We start from the raw sequence: 16,734 nt of genomic DNA, 5'->3' as shown, positions 1-16,734 counted from the left end.
CCCCCGAGGCCCCGGGCACCCACCCGTGATGTTGGTGGGCTCCAGCAGGTCCAGCTGCAGGAAGGGGGGGTCGGAGAGCAGCGCTGGGTAGGTGTCATCCTGGGGTCCCCAGCCCCACAGCTCCTGCCCGGGGTCCCCACCCTGGATACGGGCAGCCTGGGCGGGGGTCTCATCCTGCTCCGAGGAGGCGGAGAAGCTGCTGTCGGGGAGGGCGGCGATGCCCAGCGGGTGGTAGCAGGGGTCTGCTGGGATGGAGGGGGGGGGGAGTCATGGGGGACACACCACCCTGGAGCATGGGGGGTCAGGGGCACACACACCACCCCGGTCCCCGGCTGCCTGCACCGTGCCCTGCGGTGAGGGGAGGTGAGGGGGGGTCTCACCGCCGAGGGGAGGCAGCGGGAAGGTGAGGAGGGGGCTGCTGGGGAGCTCAGCTGGCGTGGCAGTGGGGGGCTCTGTTGTCAGCGTGGGCAGGATGACTGTCACGTTGTCACCTGTGATGGGGACAGAGGCTGTAGAGGAGCTGGGGCAGCTCTGACATCGGGGGGACGAGACCCCCACGGGGGGACAAGACCCCCAACCAGCACGGCGCTCGCTCCCCCCGACTCACCCGCCGGGGCGCAGTAGCAGCAGGAGTCCCCACGGCCCCCCACCAGCACCTGGCCCTGGCGAGGGGGGATCATCATCACCACCAGCACCAGCAGCAGCAGCAGCACCATCTCAGGCACCGGCACTATCACCTTCACCATCATCATCATCAGCAGCAGCAGCACCATCATCACCACTGTCACCAGCACCAGCATCATTGTCACCAGCACCAGCACCCTCACCAGCACCAGCACAGGCACCAGCACAGGCACCATCACCAGAACCAGCACCAGCATTATCACCAGCACCATCACCATCATCATCACCATCACCAGAACCAGCACCAGCACCGCCATCATCACCAGCACCAGCAGCAGCAGCCTCGTCATCATCATCATCATCATCATCACCAGCACCAGAAACAGCACCACCACTAGCATCGTCATCATCACCAGCACCAGCAGCAGCAGCCTTGTCATCATCATCATCATCACCAGCACCAGCAGCAGCAGCCTCGTCATCATCATCATCATCATCATCACCACCACCAGCAGCAGCCTCGTCATCAGCAGCATCATCACCAGCATCAGCACCATCATCATCACCACCAGCACCACTATCATCATCATCACAGGCACCAGCACCATCACTGACACCGACACTGGCACCAGCACCACCATCACCATCACCAGCAGCATCACCATCATGATCACCATCACAGGCACCGGCACCAGCACCGTCATGGAGGTGCCCCCTTGAGCCCCGCCGGGGGCTGCCGGAGCACCCCCAGCCCTCACCTGCGGGCAGGTGCCGTGGCGGTGCGGGCAGTATGGCGAGCACCGCACGGCCAGGCTGGGCAGGCACTGGCAGACGCGGCAGGGCCCCCCGCGCCAGCGCTCCCCGGGCACGCGCCGGCGGCCCTCGGCCTGGCAGTGCCGGCACGGCGCCGTCTGGCACCTGCGGCAGAGGGGAGGTTGGCAGGGACCCCAAACACCCCCCATCAGCCCCCCAAACCCCGAAGCCCACCCCTGACCTGCGGGCCTTGCGGTAGATGCCGTGGCAGTGCCGGCCGCCGCCGCGCCGGCTGGGGTTGGTGGGGCTGCGGAAGGACCACTGGACGCTCTGGGTGCCGCAGGGCCCTGGGCACTCGCCCCACGCCGACCACGCCGACCAGCCACAGTGAACTGTGGGCATGGGGAAAGCAGGGAGGGGGAACACAGACACCCCCAAAGTCAGCGTTGGGGGGGGGGCCTGGACCCCTCCCAGCGCAGCGCCGCGGTGCCGCCGCGTGCCAGGACCCACCGGTGCAGTCGGGGTTCTGGCGGCAGCGCCTCAGTTGCCCGTCCAGGCAGGTGCAGAGGCGGCAGTTCAGCTTCACCACCTGCCCTGGGGGGTACCAGACCCCCCCAGCCTGGCACGGGCACTCCCGGGGGGGCACACAGCGCCCGCTGCGCACGTCCAGCACCAGGCTGGCCGCGCACCAGCACCCTGCCGTGGGAGAGGGGTGGGTGGGTGAGGGGCTGAGACGCCATGGCTGGCCCCTCACCCACCCCAAGATTTTGGGGAGGGGTTGGGGGGTCTCCTGGGGTCTCCAAAGCCCCGTCCCATCCCACCCCCCCCCCTCACCGGGGCTGCATGGCCGCTCCTGCCGACACTTGACGCCGGCGGCGAGGTCGGCGCAGGACGCGGGGCAGGGGGCACAGGGCCGGGGCCGCAGCCCCCCGGGGCAGGAGGAGGTGTTGGAGCAGCCCCCCGGCTCGCAGGCACCTGGGGAGCAGGGGGGTTAGAGCAGGGTCAGCCCCCTGGAGCCCCCCCAGCCCCGCTGGCACCCACCGGTCTCGATGGCGGCCGGGGCGGCGCTGGGCAGCTCGGCGCAGGGGCGGCCGCCGTTCTGGGGGGGGCGGCAGCCCCGCTGGCGCAGCCGCAGCCCCCCGCAGCCCCCGCTGCAGTTGGACCAGCTGCCCCACTCGCTCCAGGAGCCGTCCACTGCAGGGAGAGGGGGGGGCGTGAGGGCGGGCAGCCCCTGCCCACACCCCTGCCTGAACCCCCTGCCCACACCCCTGCCCACACCCCTGCCTGGACCCCCTGCCCACACCCCTGCCTGCACCCCCTGTCTGGAACCCTGCCCGTACCCCTGGGGGACACCCCCCCACCACCACCACCAGGCACCCCCAGTGCTGGGAACCCCCAAATCCCACAGACAATCCCAGCCACAGGGACCCCCAACTATCCCAGGGAACCCCAACTATCCCAGGGAACCCCCATGGGTACCCCAACACCCCCCACCCCAGCCCCAGCCATGGGACCCCCAGATTCCCCAGGCATCCCAGGCTCCCCCCTTGGCCTCCTTGGGCACCCTCAGTGCTGGGAACCCCCAAATCCCACAGACAATCCCAGCCACAGGGACCCCTGAATATCCCAGGGGAACCCCTGTGGGACCCCCCCCCAGCCTGGGCATCCCCAGCCATGGGACCCCCACATTCCCCAGGCTCTCCCATTGGCCTCCTTGGGCCGCCCCAGTGCTGGGACCCCCCCAAACCCCCCCGAGCCCCCCAGCCCAGCCCCTCACCGGGACAGGCGCCGCTGAAGCACTGCTGCTCCTGCACGGCTGCTCCGCGGCACCGGTGCAGCACCCCGGCCCGGCGCTGCCGGCAGCCCCGCGTGCGCCGCTGCACCCCGGGGCCGCAGGAGTGGGTGCAGCCCCCCCAGGGCCCCCACAGCCCCCACACCCCGCAGTCCTGCTCATCCTGGGGTGACCCCCCCTCGGCCTCACAGTCCGGGACTCCATCGCAGACCTGTGGCACCGGGGTGATGCTGAGCCCGTGGGGGTGGGGGGTACAGCACCAGGGGGACCCCCCGTAGCCCCCCCACCCCAAATACCTGCTGGAGGGTGACACACTCCCCCCCTCCACAGTCGTATTCGGCGCAGGGAACCCCCGTCCTGTTGCTCCCACCGGTGGGGCCGCGGCTCTCTACAGAGGGGACCCCGTGACAGGGTGGGGGTGGCTGTCCCAAGCCGTCACCCCCTGAAATGGCACTGCCCAGCCACCCCCTCCCCAAAATCCCCTCCCATCCCCCTCACCACAGGCCAGCTCGTCCTCGCCCTGGGCGCAGTCGGTGGCCCCATCACAGACCCTGGAGGTGTTGAGGCACACGCCGTCGTCGCAGGTGAAGTGCCCCGGGCACGGCGGGATGGCGGTCAAGCCTGTGGCCACAGCACCATCAGGACACCCCCCTCCCCAACCCAAGAGCATCCCCCCACCCTGGGGAGGGCGATGCCATGGGGTGACCCCCCCCCCCAACCCACGCGTGCCGTGGCTCACCGCAGTGGTCGGCGCTCTCGTCGGAGCGGTCGCGGCACTGGGGGACGCCGTCGCAGAGGTGGCCGTAGGGGACACAGTCGGTGCCGTGGGCACAGGGGAAGTGCCCGGGCTCACAGCCCCCCCCGGCACAGCCCAGCTCGTCGGTGCCGTCGTGGCAATCGGCCTCGCCGTCGCAGAGCCAGCCCCGCGGCACGCACTCCCCGCTCCCGCAGGCCACCGCGGAGGGGCCGCACGCCGCGGCTGGGGGTGCTGCGGGGTCACCGTGGGGTGGCCGTCACCGTGGGGTGACTGTCCCCATTGCACCCCTGTTTCCACCCAGCACCATCCAGCACATCCCTCTGTGCCAGTGCCAGTGCTGGTGCTGATGCCAGGGCAGAGCATCCCCATTGCACCCCAGTTTCCACCCAGCACCACCCCTTGGTGCCAGTGCCAGGGCAGGGCATCCCCATCACACCCCCATTTCCACCCAGTGCCATCCAGCACACCCCTCTGTGCTGGTGCCAGTGCCAGTGCTGGTGCCAAGCAGCCCCACTGCACCCCAGTTTCCACCCAGCATCATCCCTTGGTACCGGTGCTGCTGCCAGGGCAGAGCATCCCCACTGCACCCCAGTTTCCACCCAGCATCATCCCTTGGTACTGGTGCTGCTGCCAGGGCAGAGCATCCCCATTGCACCCCAGTTCCCACCCAGCACCATCCAGCACATCCCTCCATGCCAATGCCAGGGCAGAGCATCCCCATTGCACCCCGGTTCCCACCCAGCACCATCCAGCACATCCCTCCATGCCGGTGCCCGTGCCAGTGCCAGGGCAGAGCATCCCCTTCACACCCCCTTTTCTACCCAGTACCATCTGGAACACCCCTCCATGCCAGTGCCAATACCAGTGCTGGGGCAGAGCATCCCCACTGCACCCCCATTTCTACCCAGCACCACCTGGCACATCCCTCAATGCCGGTGCCAGTGCCAATGCCAGGGCAGAGCATCCCCATTGCACCCCGGTTCCCACCCAGCACCATCCAGCACATCCCTCCATGCCAAAGCCAGGGCAGAGCATCCCCATTGCACCCCGGTTCCCACCCAGCACCACCCAGCACATCCCTCCATGCCGGTGCCCGTGCCAGTGCCAGGGCAGAGCATCCCCTTCACACCCCCTTTTCTACCCAGTACCATCTGGAACACCCCTCTGTGCCAGTGCCAATACCAGTGCCGGGGCAGAGCATCCCCACTGCACCCCCATTTCCACCCAGCACCATCCAGCACATCCCTCCATGCCAATGCCAGGGCAGAGCATCCCCATTGCACCCCGGTTCCCACCCAGCACCATCCGGCACATCCCTTGGTGCCCGTGCCGGTGCTGGGGCAGAGCAGAGGGGACCCATGCGGGGGTCCCCCCCGCATGGGTCCCCTCTGCTCTCCCCCAGCACCCCTCACCTTCTGAGGCGTTGGGGTGGGCGGTGGGCGCGGCAGCGGGCAGTGCCGCCGCGCACGCCGCGGGGCTCTCATCCCAGCCGTCCTGGCAGTCACGGACACCATCACAGACCGTGGCCTCAGCGACACAGGAGCCATCGAGGCAGAGGAGATGCCCGGGGGGGCAGGTCACCCGCTCTGGGGTTTGGGGAGGGGACACACATGGTACCATGGAGTGATGCTGTGATGAGTAGGGGGGTGACAGTGGGGTGGGGTGGGGTGGGGTGGGGGGTTTTGGCATCACCTGGGCAGAAGGCTTCGTCGGTGCCGTTGGCGCAGTCGCGGTGCCCGTCGCACACGGCAGCCGGGAGGTGACACTGGGTGTCGGGGCACTGGAAGTGGCCGGGGGGACAGACGCAGCCGCGCTCGTCGCTGAAGTCCCCGCAGTCGTCCCGGCCGTCGCAGCGGTGAGGGTACGGCACGCACCGGCCCAGCGCGCACCGGAACTCGCCCGTGCCGCAGCTCGGGCTGCAGCCTGCAGCAGCGGCCGTCAGGGACCCCCGTCGTGGGGCACAGACCCCCAGGGACCCCCATCCACCGTGGGACACAGACCCCCATCCATCATGGGGCACAGACCCCCAGGGACCCCCATCCACCGTGGGACACAGACCCCCATCCATCATGGGGCACAGACCCCCAGGGACCCCCATCCACCGTGGGACACAGACCCCCATCCATCGTGGGGCACAGACCCCCAGGGACCCCCATCCACCGTGGGGCACAGACCTCCATCCATCATGGGGCACAGACCCCCAGGGACCCCCATCCACCGTGGGACACAGACCCCCATCCATCGTGGGGCACAGACCCCCAGGGACCCCCATCCACCGTGGGACACAGACCTCCATCCATCATGGGGCACAGACCCCCAGGGACCCCCATCCACCGTGGGACACAGACCCCCATCCATCATGGGGCACAGACCCCCAGGGACCCCCATCCACCGTGGGGCACAGACCTCCATCCATCATGGGGCACAGACCCCCAGGGACCCCCATCCACCGTGGGACACAGACCCCCATCCATCGTGGGGCACAGACCCCCAGGGACCCCCATCCACCGTGGGACACAGACCCCCATCCATCGTGGGGCACAGACCCCCGGGGATCCCTAGAGACCCCCATCTGTCTTGAGGCACAGACTCCCAGAGACCCTCAGAGACCTCCATCCATTGTGGGGCACAGACCCCCAGGGACCCCCATCCGCCATGGGACACTATCATGGGGCACAGACCCCCAGGGACCCCCATCCATTGTGGGGCACAAACCCCCAGTGATGGAGGCCCCCTAACCCCCTCACCATGGGGCACAACCCACATGCATCCCCCTCCCACATCCCTGCTCTCTGTCACCCGGGACCCCCACACCCCCACACCCCCATGACCCCCGGGGAGCATCCAGGGGGGTCACTCGCCTGCCTCATCTGAGTCATCACAGGACCCCCACACTCCCCCCTCACCACGACCCCCGGGGAGCATCTGGGGGGGTCACTCGCCTGCCTCATCTGAGTCATCACAGGACCCCCACACTCCCCCCTCACCACGACCCCCGGGGAGCATCTGGGGGGGTCACTCGCCTGCCTCATCTGAGTCATCACAGGACCCCCACACCCCCCCCTCACCATGACCCCCAGGGAGCATCCGGGGGGGTCACTCACCCGCCTCATCCGAGTCGTTGCAGGACCCCCACACCCCCCCCTCACCATGACCCCCAGGGAGCATCCGGGGGGGTCACTCACCCGCCTCATCCGAGTCGTCGCCGAAGCCGCAGTCCAGCTCCCCATCGCAGACACGCGCCGGGGGGAGGCAGCGCCCGCTGGCGCACCCGAATTCGGGGGGCACGCAGGTACGGGGGGGGCAGCCGCTCTCGTCGGAGCCGTCGGGGCAGTGGGGGACACCGTCACAGCGGGCACCCCAGGCCAGGCACTGCCCGCTGGCACAGCGGTGCTGGTGCGGGGCGCAGCGCGGGGCGCACACCTCGTCCGAGCCGTCGCCGCAGTCCTCCTCGTCGTCGCAGAGCCAGGCGCCCGGCACGCAGCGCCCGTCGGCGCGGCAGGAGAACTCCCACTCGGCGCAGCGCGGTCCGGCCGGGCAGGGGGCCGCGGGGGCCGGGCAACGCCACCGACCCGCCGTGCATGTGCTGCGGGCGTGGGGGCAGCTCAGCCCTGGGACGTGCTGGTGTCACCAGCCCCGTGTCACCAGCCCGGCAGCCCGGCTGCCAGTGGGTGCCAGGTGGCTCTGCCTGTGGGTGCCCAGTGGCCGTGCCAGTGGGTACCGGGTGGCCATGCCAGTGGGTGCTGGGTGGCCATGCCCGGTGGCTGTGCCCATGGGCACTGGGTGGCAGTGCTGGGGGGGGGGGGAAGGTGGCCGTGCTGGGGGGGGCCCAGTGGCCATGCCCATGGGTGCCCAGTGGCCATGCCAGTGGGTATCAGGTGGCCATGCCTGTGGGTGCTGGGTGGCTGTGCCAGTGGGTGATCAATGGATGTGCCAGTGGCCATGCCCATGGGTACCGGGTGGCCATGCCTGTTGTTGCCCAGTGGCCGTGCCCATGGGTGCTGGGTGGCACTGCTGGGGGGGGGGGGGGGCAGGTGGCTGTGCCCATGGGTGCCCGGTGGCCGTGCCAGTGGGTACCGGGTGGCCATGCCAGTGGGTGCTGGGTGGCCATGCCCGGTGGCTGTGCCCATGGGCGCTGGGTGGCAGTGCTGGGGGTGGGGGCAGGTGGTCATGCTGGGGGGGCCCAGTGGCCATGCCCATGGGTGCCCAGTGGCCATGCCAGTGGGTACCGGGTGGCCATGCCCAGTGGGTGCCCAGTGGCTGTGCCCATGGGTCCAGTGGCCATGCCCATGGGTCCAGTGGCCATGCTGTGGGTGGCCAGGTGGCTGTGCTGGGGGGTGTCGGGTGGCCGTGCCCATGGATGCTGGGTGGCTGTGCAGTGGGTACTGGTGGCCGTGCCCATGGGTGCCCAGTGGCCATGCCTGTTGGTGCCCAGTGGCCATGCCCAGTGGGTGCTGGGTGGCCCTGCCCATGGGTGCCGGGTGGCCGTGCCGCCGTGCCAGCCCGGTGCGGCGCCGAGCGGGAACTCACCAGTTCTTGCACCCCTGCTGCACCGCGGCGCCGGCCGGGAAGGCGAAGCCGTCCCAGAAACACGGGCACTGGGTGGGCTCGATGCAGCCGCCCTCTGCCCGCGGGATGGGGACACGGTGTCGGCGGTGGGGACCCGGCCCCGGCCCCGGGACGGGACCCGGCGCTGCGGTGAGGAGCCGCGGGCAGGGAAGGGGGGGTCGGGATGGGGGGGGCGCGGAGCCCCACAGCCAGGAGGGGGGAGTGGGGTGCAGGGGCAGGGAGGAGGAGCCCCGCAGCACCCCGCCCCGCGCCGGGACTCACCGTGCAGGACGCGGCCCGGGGGGCAGAAGCACCCCTCCAGGCAGGACAGGCTCTGGCAGTGCTCGGGGGGGTCCCGGCCGAGGCTGCGGCAGGTGGGGGGGCAGGGGGGGCCACAGGCGCTGTACTCCAGCCCCCCATCGCACTGCAGGGCTGGAGACGGGGGGGATTAGCCAGGGTAGGGACCCCCACACCCCCCACAGCCACCCAGCCCCGCTCCCTCCCCGTGGGGGCTCATGCCCCCCCTCCTCCCTCCGCCCCACTGCCAGGGGGTGACCACCCGCGGGACCCATCCCAGTGCCCCCCCGGCCCCTGTGCCGCCCCGGGGAGCGCAGGGGAGGGACAGCGCGGGACTCACGGCACAGCTCCTGGCTCCGCCATCGGATGTGGACGCCGCGCCGGCCGCACTCCTCGGCGTAGGTGGCGATGGCCGTGCACAGGCACTCGCAGTCCCCCCCGGAGTCGCAGCTGCAGCGGGGGGCGGGGGGGCGAGGGTGGGGTTTGGTGGGATGGGGGTGGCGGGACAGCCCAGCTCGGGGACACCCTCAGCTTGGGCACCCCCAGCTCCAGACACCCCCCAGATCCGGACAACCCATCTCAGGGACACCCCATCTCCAGACACCCCCAGCTCAGAGACACCCCCAGCTCTGGACACCCCCAGCTCAGATACAGCCCCAGATCCAGGCACCCCCAGCTCAGGACCACTTTAGCTTGGGGCACCCCAAGCTTGGGACACCCCCAGATCCAGACACCTCCATCTCAGGGACACCCCCAGCTTGGGACATCCCCATCTCAGAGACACCCCCAGCTCCAGACACCCCCATCTCAGGGACACCCCCAGCTCTGGACACCCCCAGCTCAGAGACACCCCCAGATCCAGACACCCCCAGATCCAGACACCCTACCTCAGGGACACCCCATCTCTGGACACCCCATCTCAGGGACACCCCCATCCCCAGACACTCCCCATCTCAGGGACATCCCAGCTCCGGACAGCCCCAGCTAAGGGCACCTCCAGCTTCAGACACCCCATCACAGGGACACTCCCAGCTCTGGACTCTCCCAGATCTGGACACCCCCAGCTTGGGACATCTCCACCTCAGGGACAGCCCCAGATCCAGACACCCCCAGCTCCGGACACCTCATCTCTGGACACCCCATCTCTGGACACCCCAGCTCAGGGCACCCCCAGCTCCAGACACCTCATCTCTGGACACCCCCAGACCCGGACACCCTCAGCTCTAGACATCCTATCTCAGGGACACCCCAGCTCAGGGACATCCCCATCCCCAGACACCCCCCCGTCTCAGGAACATCCCAGCCCTGGACAGCCCCAGCTAAGAGCACCTCCAGCTCCAGACACCTCATCTCAGAGACACCCCAGCTCAGGGACACCCCCAGCTCTAGAAACCCCATCTCAGGGACACCCTGTCTCAGGGACACCCCAGCTTGGGGACACCCCCAGCTCCAGACACCCCGTCTCAGGGACACCCCGTCTCAGGGACACCCCCAGCTCCAGACACCCCATCTCAGGGACACCCTGTCTCAGGGACACCCCAGCTCGGGGACACCCCGTCTCAGGGACACCCCCAGCTCCAGACACCCCATCTCAGGGACACCCTGTCTCGGGGACACCCTGTCTCAGGGACACCCCGTCTCAGGGACACCCCCAGCTCTAGACACCCCAGCTCAGGGACACCCCCGTCTCAGGGACACCTCCAGCTCCAGACACCCCATCTCAGGGACACCCTGTCTCGGGGACACCCCCGTCTCAGGGACACTCCATCTCAGGGACACCCCCAGCTCCAGACACCCCGTCTCAGGGACACCCCGTCTCAGGGACACCCCCAGCTCTAGACACCCCAGCTCAGGGACACCCCCATCTCAGGGACACCCCCAGCTCCAGACACCCCGTCTCAGGGACACCCCGTCTCGGGGACACCCCGTCTCAGGGACACCCCGTCTCGGGGACGCCCCGTCTGACTCACCCGCAGGCATCGAAGACGCACCAGTCGTAGAAGCGCTGGCAGGGCACGGCCTCGTGGCAGGGCGCGAAGAGGCGCTGCCGGAGGATGCTGCAGCGGCTGCGCGCCCACAGCGCCCGCTGGGGGCTCTCCTGGAGAGGGGAGGGGTCCCACACGGCTCTCAGCCACCCCCCCCCAGCAGCACCCCCCTCTCCGCCCCCCCGGTCGCGCCGCCCGGCCCGGTGCGTACGGTGCAGGGGTGCCGGGGGTCGGCGCCGTCCACCTCCGGGCAGAGCAGGCTGAGGCGCCAGGAGTTGCCGAAGAGGTGGGGGGTGGGTTCCAGGACCCCCTGTGGGCTGGAGAAATCGTTCTCGGCGTCGCCGTCGAAGTTCCCGCACAGCCCGGTCACCCGGCCCCGGTGCCGCGGCTCCAGCCGCACGTACACCCGTGTGCCTGGGCAGGGGGGGGTGAGCAGGGACCCCCCACCCCAGTGCATCCCAGTCACGGGATCCCAGAGTCCCCAGGGCTGGAAAAGCCCTTTGAGCCCATCCAGCCCAACCATTCCCATCCTGAGCTGCCCCAGCTCCCTGAGCACCTCATCTCCCCTGTTAAACACCCCCAGGGCTGGGGACTCAGCCCCTCCATGGGCAGCCTGTGCCACAGCCCCACAACTCTGCCAGGGAAGAACTTTGCCCTCCCAGCTGAGCTGACCCTGCCCTGGGGCAGCTTGAGCCCATTGCCCCTCCTCCCAGCTCCTGGCCCCTGGCTGCAGAGACCATCGCCCACCTCTCTGCACCCTGCTGGCAGGGCAGGGCAGGGCAGGGCAGGGCAGGGGGGAGAAGGGCTCCCCTCAGCCTCCTCTGCTCCAGGCTCAGCACCCCCAGCTCCCTCAGCCGCTCCTCGCAAGCTTTGCTGCTCTCCAGCCCCTTCCCCAGCCTGGTTGCCCTTCTCTGGACACGCTCCAGGACCTCCAGCTCCTGCTGGGACTCAGGGGCCCACAACTGGACCCAGCACTCCAGCTGCAGCCTCCCCAGTGCCCAGCCCAGGGGCACAAGCCCTGCCCTGGCCCTGTGGCCACGCTGGCTCTGACACAAGCCAGGATGCCCTTGGCCTTCCTGGCCCCCCGGGCACACTGCTGGCTCACGGGCAGTCCCAGCCCCCCACGCCGAGGGTCTCACCTCCATCCCACAGCACCGTCAGCCCCAGGCGGGACAGGAGGAGGAGGAAGAGGCCAGCGCGCTCCAGCGTCAGCCCCGTCCCGCTGTAGACTTTGGGGGGTCTGACTGACACCCCGTTCACCGTCACATCCCTCCCTGTGGGGTGGGTGGGGACACACACACAGGGGGGGCTGTCAAGGACCGCACCCCCCCTTGGCACATCACCATCCCCACGGGGGACCCATCCCCAGGTCCCCGGGGCCCCCCAAGCCCCCTCACCCCGCAGCATGGTCACCACGGTGTTGCCCACGGCCACCACCACCGACTTGGTGCAGGTGACGCCGCCGGCGCCGCAGGGGACGTTCTCGGCGGTGACAGCGAAGAGGCCGCCGGCCTCCCGTGCCAGCAGGTACTCGCAGTCCCCAGGGAAGGAGAAGGCTCTCCCGTCGAAGGTGACGTAGTGGGGGTCCCCCGAGGCCGTGCAGGTCCCCGCACACTCCTGCTGGTCACAGTGCCAGCGCTGCTGCCGGCACACGCTGCGGGGACAGGGCTGAGCTGGTGGCACTGGGGGACAGGGCTGAGCATCCCACAGGGGCCCCAGGGGAGCTGGTGGCACTGGGGGACAGGGCTGAGCATCCCACGGGGACCCCAGGGGAGCTGGTGGCACTGGGGGACAGGGCTGAGCATCCCACGGGGGCCCCAGGGGAGCTGGTGGCACTGGGGGACAGGGCTGAGCATCCCATGGGGTCCCCAAGGGAGCTGGTGGCACTGGGGGACAGGGCTGAGCATCCCATGGGGTCCCCGGGGGAGCTGGTGGCACTGGGGGACAGGGCTGAGCATCCCACTGGGTTCCCAGGGGAGCTGGTGGCACTGGGAGACAGGGCTGAGCATCCCACGGGGTCCCCAGGGGAGCTGGTGGCACTGGGGGACAGGGCTGAGCATCCCACGGGGTCCCCAGGGGAGCTGGTGGCACTGGGGGACAGGGCTGAGCATCCCACGGGGACCCCAGGGGAGCTGGTGGCACTGGGGGACAGGGCTGAGCATCCCACAGGGGCCCCGGGGGGCGGGTGGCACTGGGGGACAGGGCTGAGCATCCCATGGGGGCCCCAGGGGAGCTGGTGGCACTGGGGGACAGGGCTGAGCATCCCACAGGGTCCCCAGGGGAGCTGGTGGCACTGGGGGACAGGGCTGAGCATCCCACGGGGACCCCAGGGGAGCTGGTGGCACTGGGGGACCGGGCTGAGCATCCCACGGGGACCCCAGGGGAGCTGGTGGCACTGGGGCACAGGGCTGAGCATCCCACGGGGTCCCCAGGGGAGCTGGTGGCACTGGGGGACAGGGCTGAGCATCCCACGGGGTCCCCAGGGGAGCTGGTGGCACTGGGGGACAGGGCTGAGCATCCCACGGGGTCCCCAGGGGATGTGGTGGCACTGGGGGACAGGGCTGAGCATCCCACGGGGTCCCCAGGGGAGCTGGTGGCACTGGGGGACAGGGCTGAGCATCCCACAGGATCCCCAGGGGAGCTGGTGGCACTGGGGGACAGGGCTGAGCATCCCACGGGGTCCCCAGGGGAGCTGGTGGCACTGGGGGACAGGGCTGAGCATCCCACAGGATCCCCAGGGGAGCTGGTGGCACTGGGGGACAGGGCTGAGTATCCCATGGGGTCCCCAGGGGAGCTGGTGGCACTGGGGGACAGGGCTGAGCATCCCACAGGGGCCCCGGGGGGCGGGTGGCACTGGGGGACAGGGCTGAGCATCCCATGGGGTCCCCAGGGGATGTGGTGGCACTGGGGGACAGGGCTGAGCATCCCACAGGGTCCCCAGGGGAGCTGGTGGCACTGGGGGACAGGGCTGAGCATCCCACGGGGTCCCCAGGGGAGCTGGTGGCACTGGGGGGGGGGTGAGGGGGTGGGTGGGGGTCTCACCACGTGTTGCAGTCCAGGGTGATGGTGTCGTTGGGTTGGTAGAGCCGCCCACTGTGGTGACAGGGACACTGCTCTGGGGGCAGGCAGCGCCCGTCCTGCACAGACAGACCCCCCCCAAAATGAGTGTGTGGGGGGAAACAGGGGCTGCCCACCCCTCTGGTGCATGGGGGGCTCTGGGGAGGCAGCGCCAGCGGGGCTGGGACTCCCCCATGACCCTCGTCAGCCCCTCACAGCCCTGATGCCCCAAGCCCCCCAGACACAGTCCCCCCCATGCCTCAGGGGGTCCCCTAAGTCTCTCAGACCCTTCACCACCACCCCAATTCCCTCAGCCCCCCACCCCCCCCCCATGCCCCAGGGGGTCCCCTGTGTCTCTCAGGCCCCTCATGCCCCCCAATTCCCTCAGCCCCCCATGCCCCAGGGGGTCCCCTGTGTCTCTCAGGCCCCTCATGCCCCCCAATTCCCTCAGCCCCCCCATGGCCCAGCTGCTCCAGGCTCCCCTGCCCACCTACCCCGGCCCCTCAGCTCTCCACCCCCCTGACAACCCCTATCCCCTGGCACCCCCAATCCCTGGCCCGTCCCCAGCCCCCGTCCCGGGGGTCCCTCACCAGGAAGAGGGTGCCGGGGGGGCAGACGCAGCCGTCGGCGGTGCCGGCGCAGGTGCCGTTGGGCTCGGCGCTGTGGCAGCGGCGCAGGCAGGACCCCGGCGCGTGGATCAGACCCCCAGGGCACAGGGCAGCCGCGGGGCAGGGGGCTGCAGCGCAGCGCCACGACCCCCCGGCACAGGTGCTGTGGGGAGAGCAGAGTGAGGGCAGCGCCCACGGCACCCCCAGGGTGGGGGGTAGCACTGCAGGCTCCCTGTGTCCCCAGAACACAGCCCCATCCCTCCCTCCTCAGCCCCATCTCCTCCCAATCCCATCCCATCCCCATCCCATCCCCATCCCCACATCCCATCCCACATCATCCCATCCCCATCTCATGCCATATCCCCCATCCCACCCCATCCCCATTTCACGCCATCTCCCCCCACCTCACCCCATCTCCTCCCATCCCATCCCATCCCATCCCATCCCATCCCATCCCATCCCATCCCATCTCTCCACATCCCACCCTACCCCACCCCCTCTCATCCCATCCCCACCCCCATCCCACCCCACCTCATCCAATCCCATCCCCATTTCACACCACCTCCACCCACCCCATCTCATGCCATCCCATCCCCATCCCATCCCCATCCCTTTCCCATCCCATCCCAATCCCCATCCCCATCCCCATCCCCATCCCCATCCCATCCCCATCCCCACGCCCATCCCATCCCATCCCATCCCATCCCATCCCATCCCATCCCATCCCCATCCCCTTCCCATCCCATCCCCATCCCCTTCCTATCCCATCCCCATCCCCTTCTCATCCCTTCCCATCCCAATCCCATCCCCTCCCCATCCCCATCCCCATCTCACCCCCATCCCCATCCCCACCCCACACAAAGCCCAGGAGCGATGCCCCAGCCTCCCACAGGACCCACACCACCATCCCAGGGCTGGGTCACCCCCCCCCCCCCCATGCTGAGTTTGGGGGGGGTCAGGCTCTTTGCCAGCAGCACCCATGGCAGGGACACCCAATGAAAGCCCCCTGCCCCCTGGTGCCCCGTGACAGGGACACCCAATGAAAGCCCCCTGCCCCATGGTGCCCTGTGACAGGGACACCCAATGAAAGCCCCCTGCCCCATGGTGCCCCGTGGCAGGGACACCCAATGAAAGCCCCCTGCCCCCTGGTGCCCCGTGGCAGGGACACCCAATGGAAGCCCCCTGCCCCCTGGTGCCCCGTGGCAGGGACACCCAATGAAAGCCCCCTGCCCCCTGGTGCCCTGTGGCAGGGACACCCAATGAAAGCCCCCTGCCCCCTGGTGCCCTGTGGCAGGGACACCCAATGGAAGCCCCCTGCCCCATGGTGCCCCGTGGCAGGGACACCCAATGAAAGCCCCCTACCCCGTGGTGCTGCTCCAAACGGGCCGTAGGGGGATTTCATCAGGCGTCTCCCCCCACCATCACCTCCTGCAGCACCAGATCAGCCTCCCCAGCGCCCCCAGCCCCGTGTCCCCCCCTCCCCGGGTGCTGCCTGGGCCCCGCACCAGGCGTTGCAGCCCCGGTAGATGTGGCTGCCGGGCGGGTAGAGCTGGGCTCCGTGGCGGCAGGGACAGGCGCCTGTTGGGATGCACTGGCCGTCCGGGGCCAGCGCCAGCCCGGGGGGGCAGTGGCAGCCGGGGACACAGAGTCCAGCCAGGTCAGGGCAGGAGCTGGTCCCGTCCGGGTGCAGGTCGGCGCAGGTCTGGCCGCAGGGGTGGCCGCACTCCAGGTACAGCTGCCCCCCGCCGCACGGCGCGCCTGCGCGGGTGGGCACGGCCATGACACTGCTGCTGGCAGCTCTGCCCCGTCCCGCCCGCACCCCCAGCCCCTGGCTGCTCCCTGCTGTCCCCCGGTATGTGGTGGTAACATCCCCATCCTGTTCCATCCCCATCCCATCCCACTTCATCCCCACCCCACCACATCCCATCTCATCCCCACCCACCTCCCATCCCACCCCACCCCATCTCAACCCATTCCTATCCTCTCCCCTGCCATCCCTAGCCATCACATCCATCCCATCCCATCCCATCCCATCCATCCCATCCCATCCCCATCCCTCCCATCCCCATCCCACCCCATCCATCCCATCCCCATCCCTCTCAACCCATCCCATCCCCATCCCTCCCATCCCATCCCCATCCCTCTCAACCCATCCCATCCCCATCCCTCCCATCCCATCCCCATCCCACCCCATCCATCCCATCCCATCCCCATCCCTCCCATCCCCATCCCCATCCCACCCCATCCATCCCATCCATCTCAACCCATCCCGATCCCATCCCCACCCTATCCTACCCCATTTCATCCCATGCC

The 16,734-nt window shown here is 69.6% G+C and overlaps 1 protein-coding gene across 1 annotated transcript in view; it reads right to left on the bottom strand.

The window, feature by feature from the left end:
• Positions 1-16,734, bottom strand: part of LOC311189142 (SCO-spondin-like) — a gene marked incomplete at its 5' end in the record, with an annotated part of 45,845 nt that overhangs the window by 22,529 nt on the left and 6,582 nt on the right. Inside the window, 25 exon segments of the mRNA XM_084260722.1 lie at positions 24-245; positions 381-491; positions 608-822; positions 1,246-1,542; positions 1,619-1,769; positions 1,888-2,073; positions 2,212-2,352; positions 2,419-2,571; positions 3,155-3,380; positions 3,466-3,557; positions 3,668-3,790; positions 3,909-4,157; positions 5,339-5,512; positions 5,619-5,849; positions 7,112-7,512; positions 8,457-8,550; positions 8,757-8,906; positions 9,112-9,221; positions 10,742-10,869; positions 10,968-11,170; positions 11,896-12,030; positions 12,154-12,410; positions 13,799-13,893; positions 14,404-14,584; positions 15,927-16,179. Of these exon segments, the coding sequence (XP_084116848.1) occupies positions 24-245; positions 381-491; positions 608-822; positions 1,246-1,542; positions 1,619-1,769; positions 1,888-2,073; positions 2,212-2,352; positions 2,419-2,571; positions 3,155-3,380; positions 3,466-3,557; positions 3,668-3,790; positions 3,909-4,157; positions 5,339-5,512; positions 5,619-5,849; positions 7,112-7,512; positions 8,457-8,550; positions 8,757-8,906; positions 9,112-9,221; positions 10,742-10,869; positions 10,968-11,170; positions 11,896-12,030; positions 12,154-12,410; positions 13,799-13,893; positions 14,404-14,584; positions 15,927-16,179 (4,578 nt within the window).

Source organism: Gallinula chloropus (genome assembly GCF_964237585.1).
Source record: "Gallinula chloropus genome assembly, chromosome: 2".
Taxonomy (NCBI): domain Eukaryota; kingdom Metazoa; phylum Chordata; class Aves; order Gruiformes; family Rallidae; genus Gallinula; species Gallinula chloropus.
This window is presented reverse-complemented; position numbering and strand designations above follow the sequence as displayed.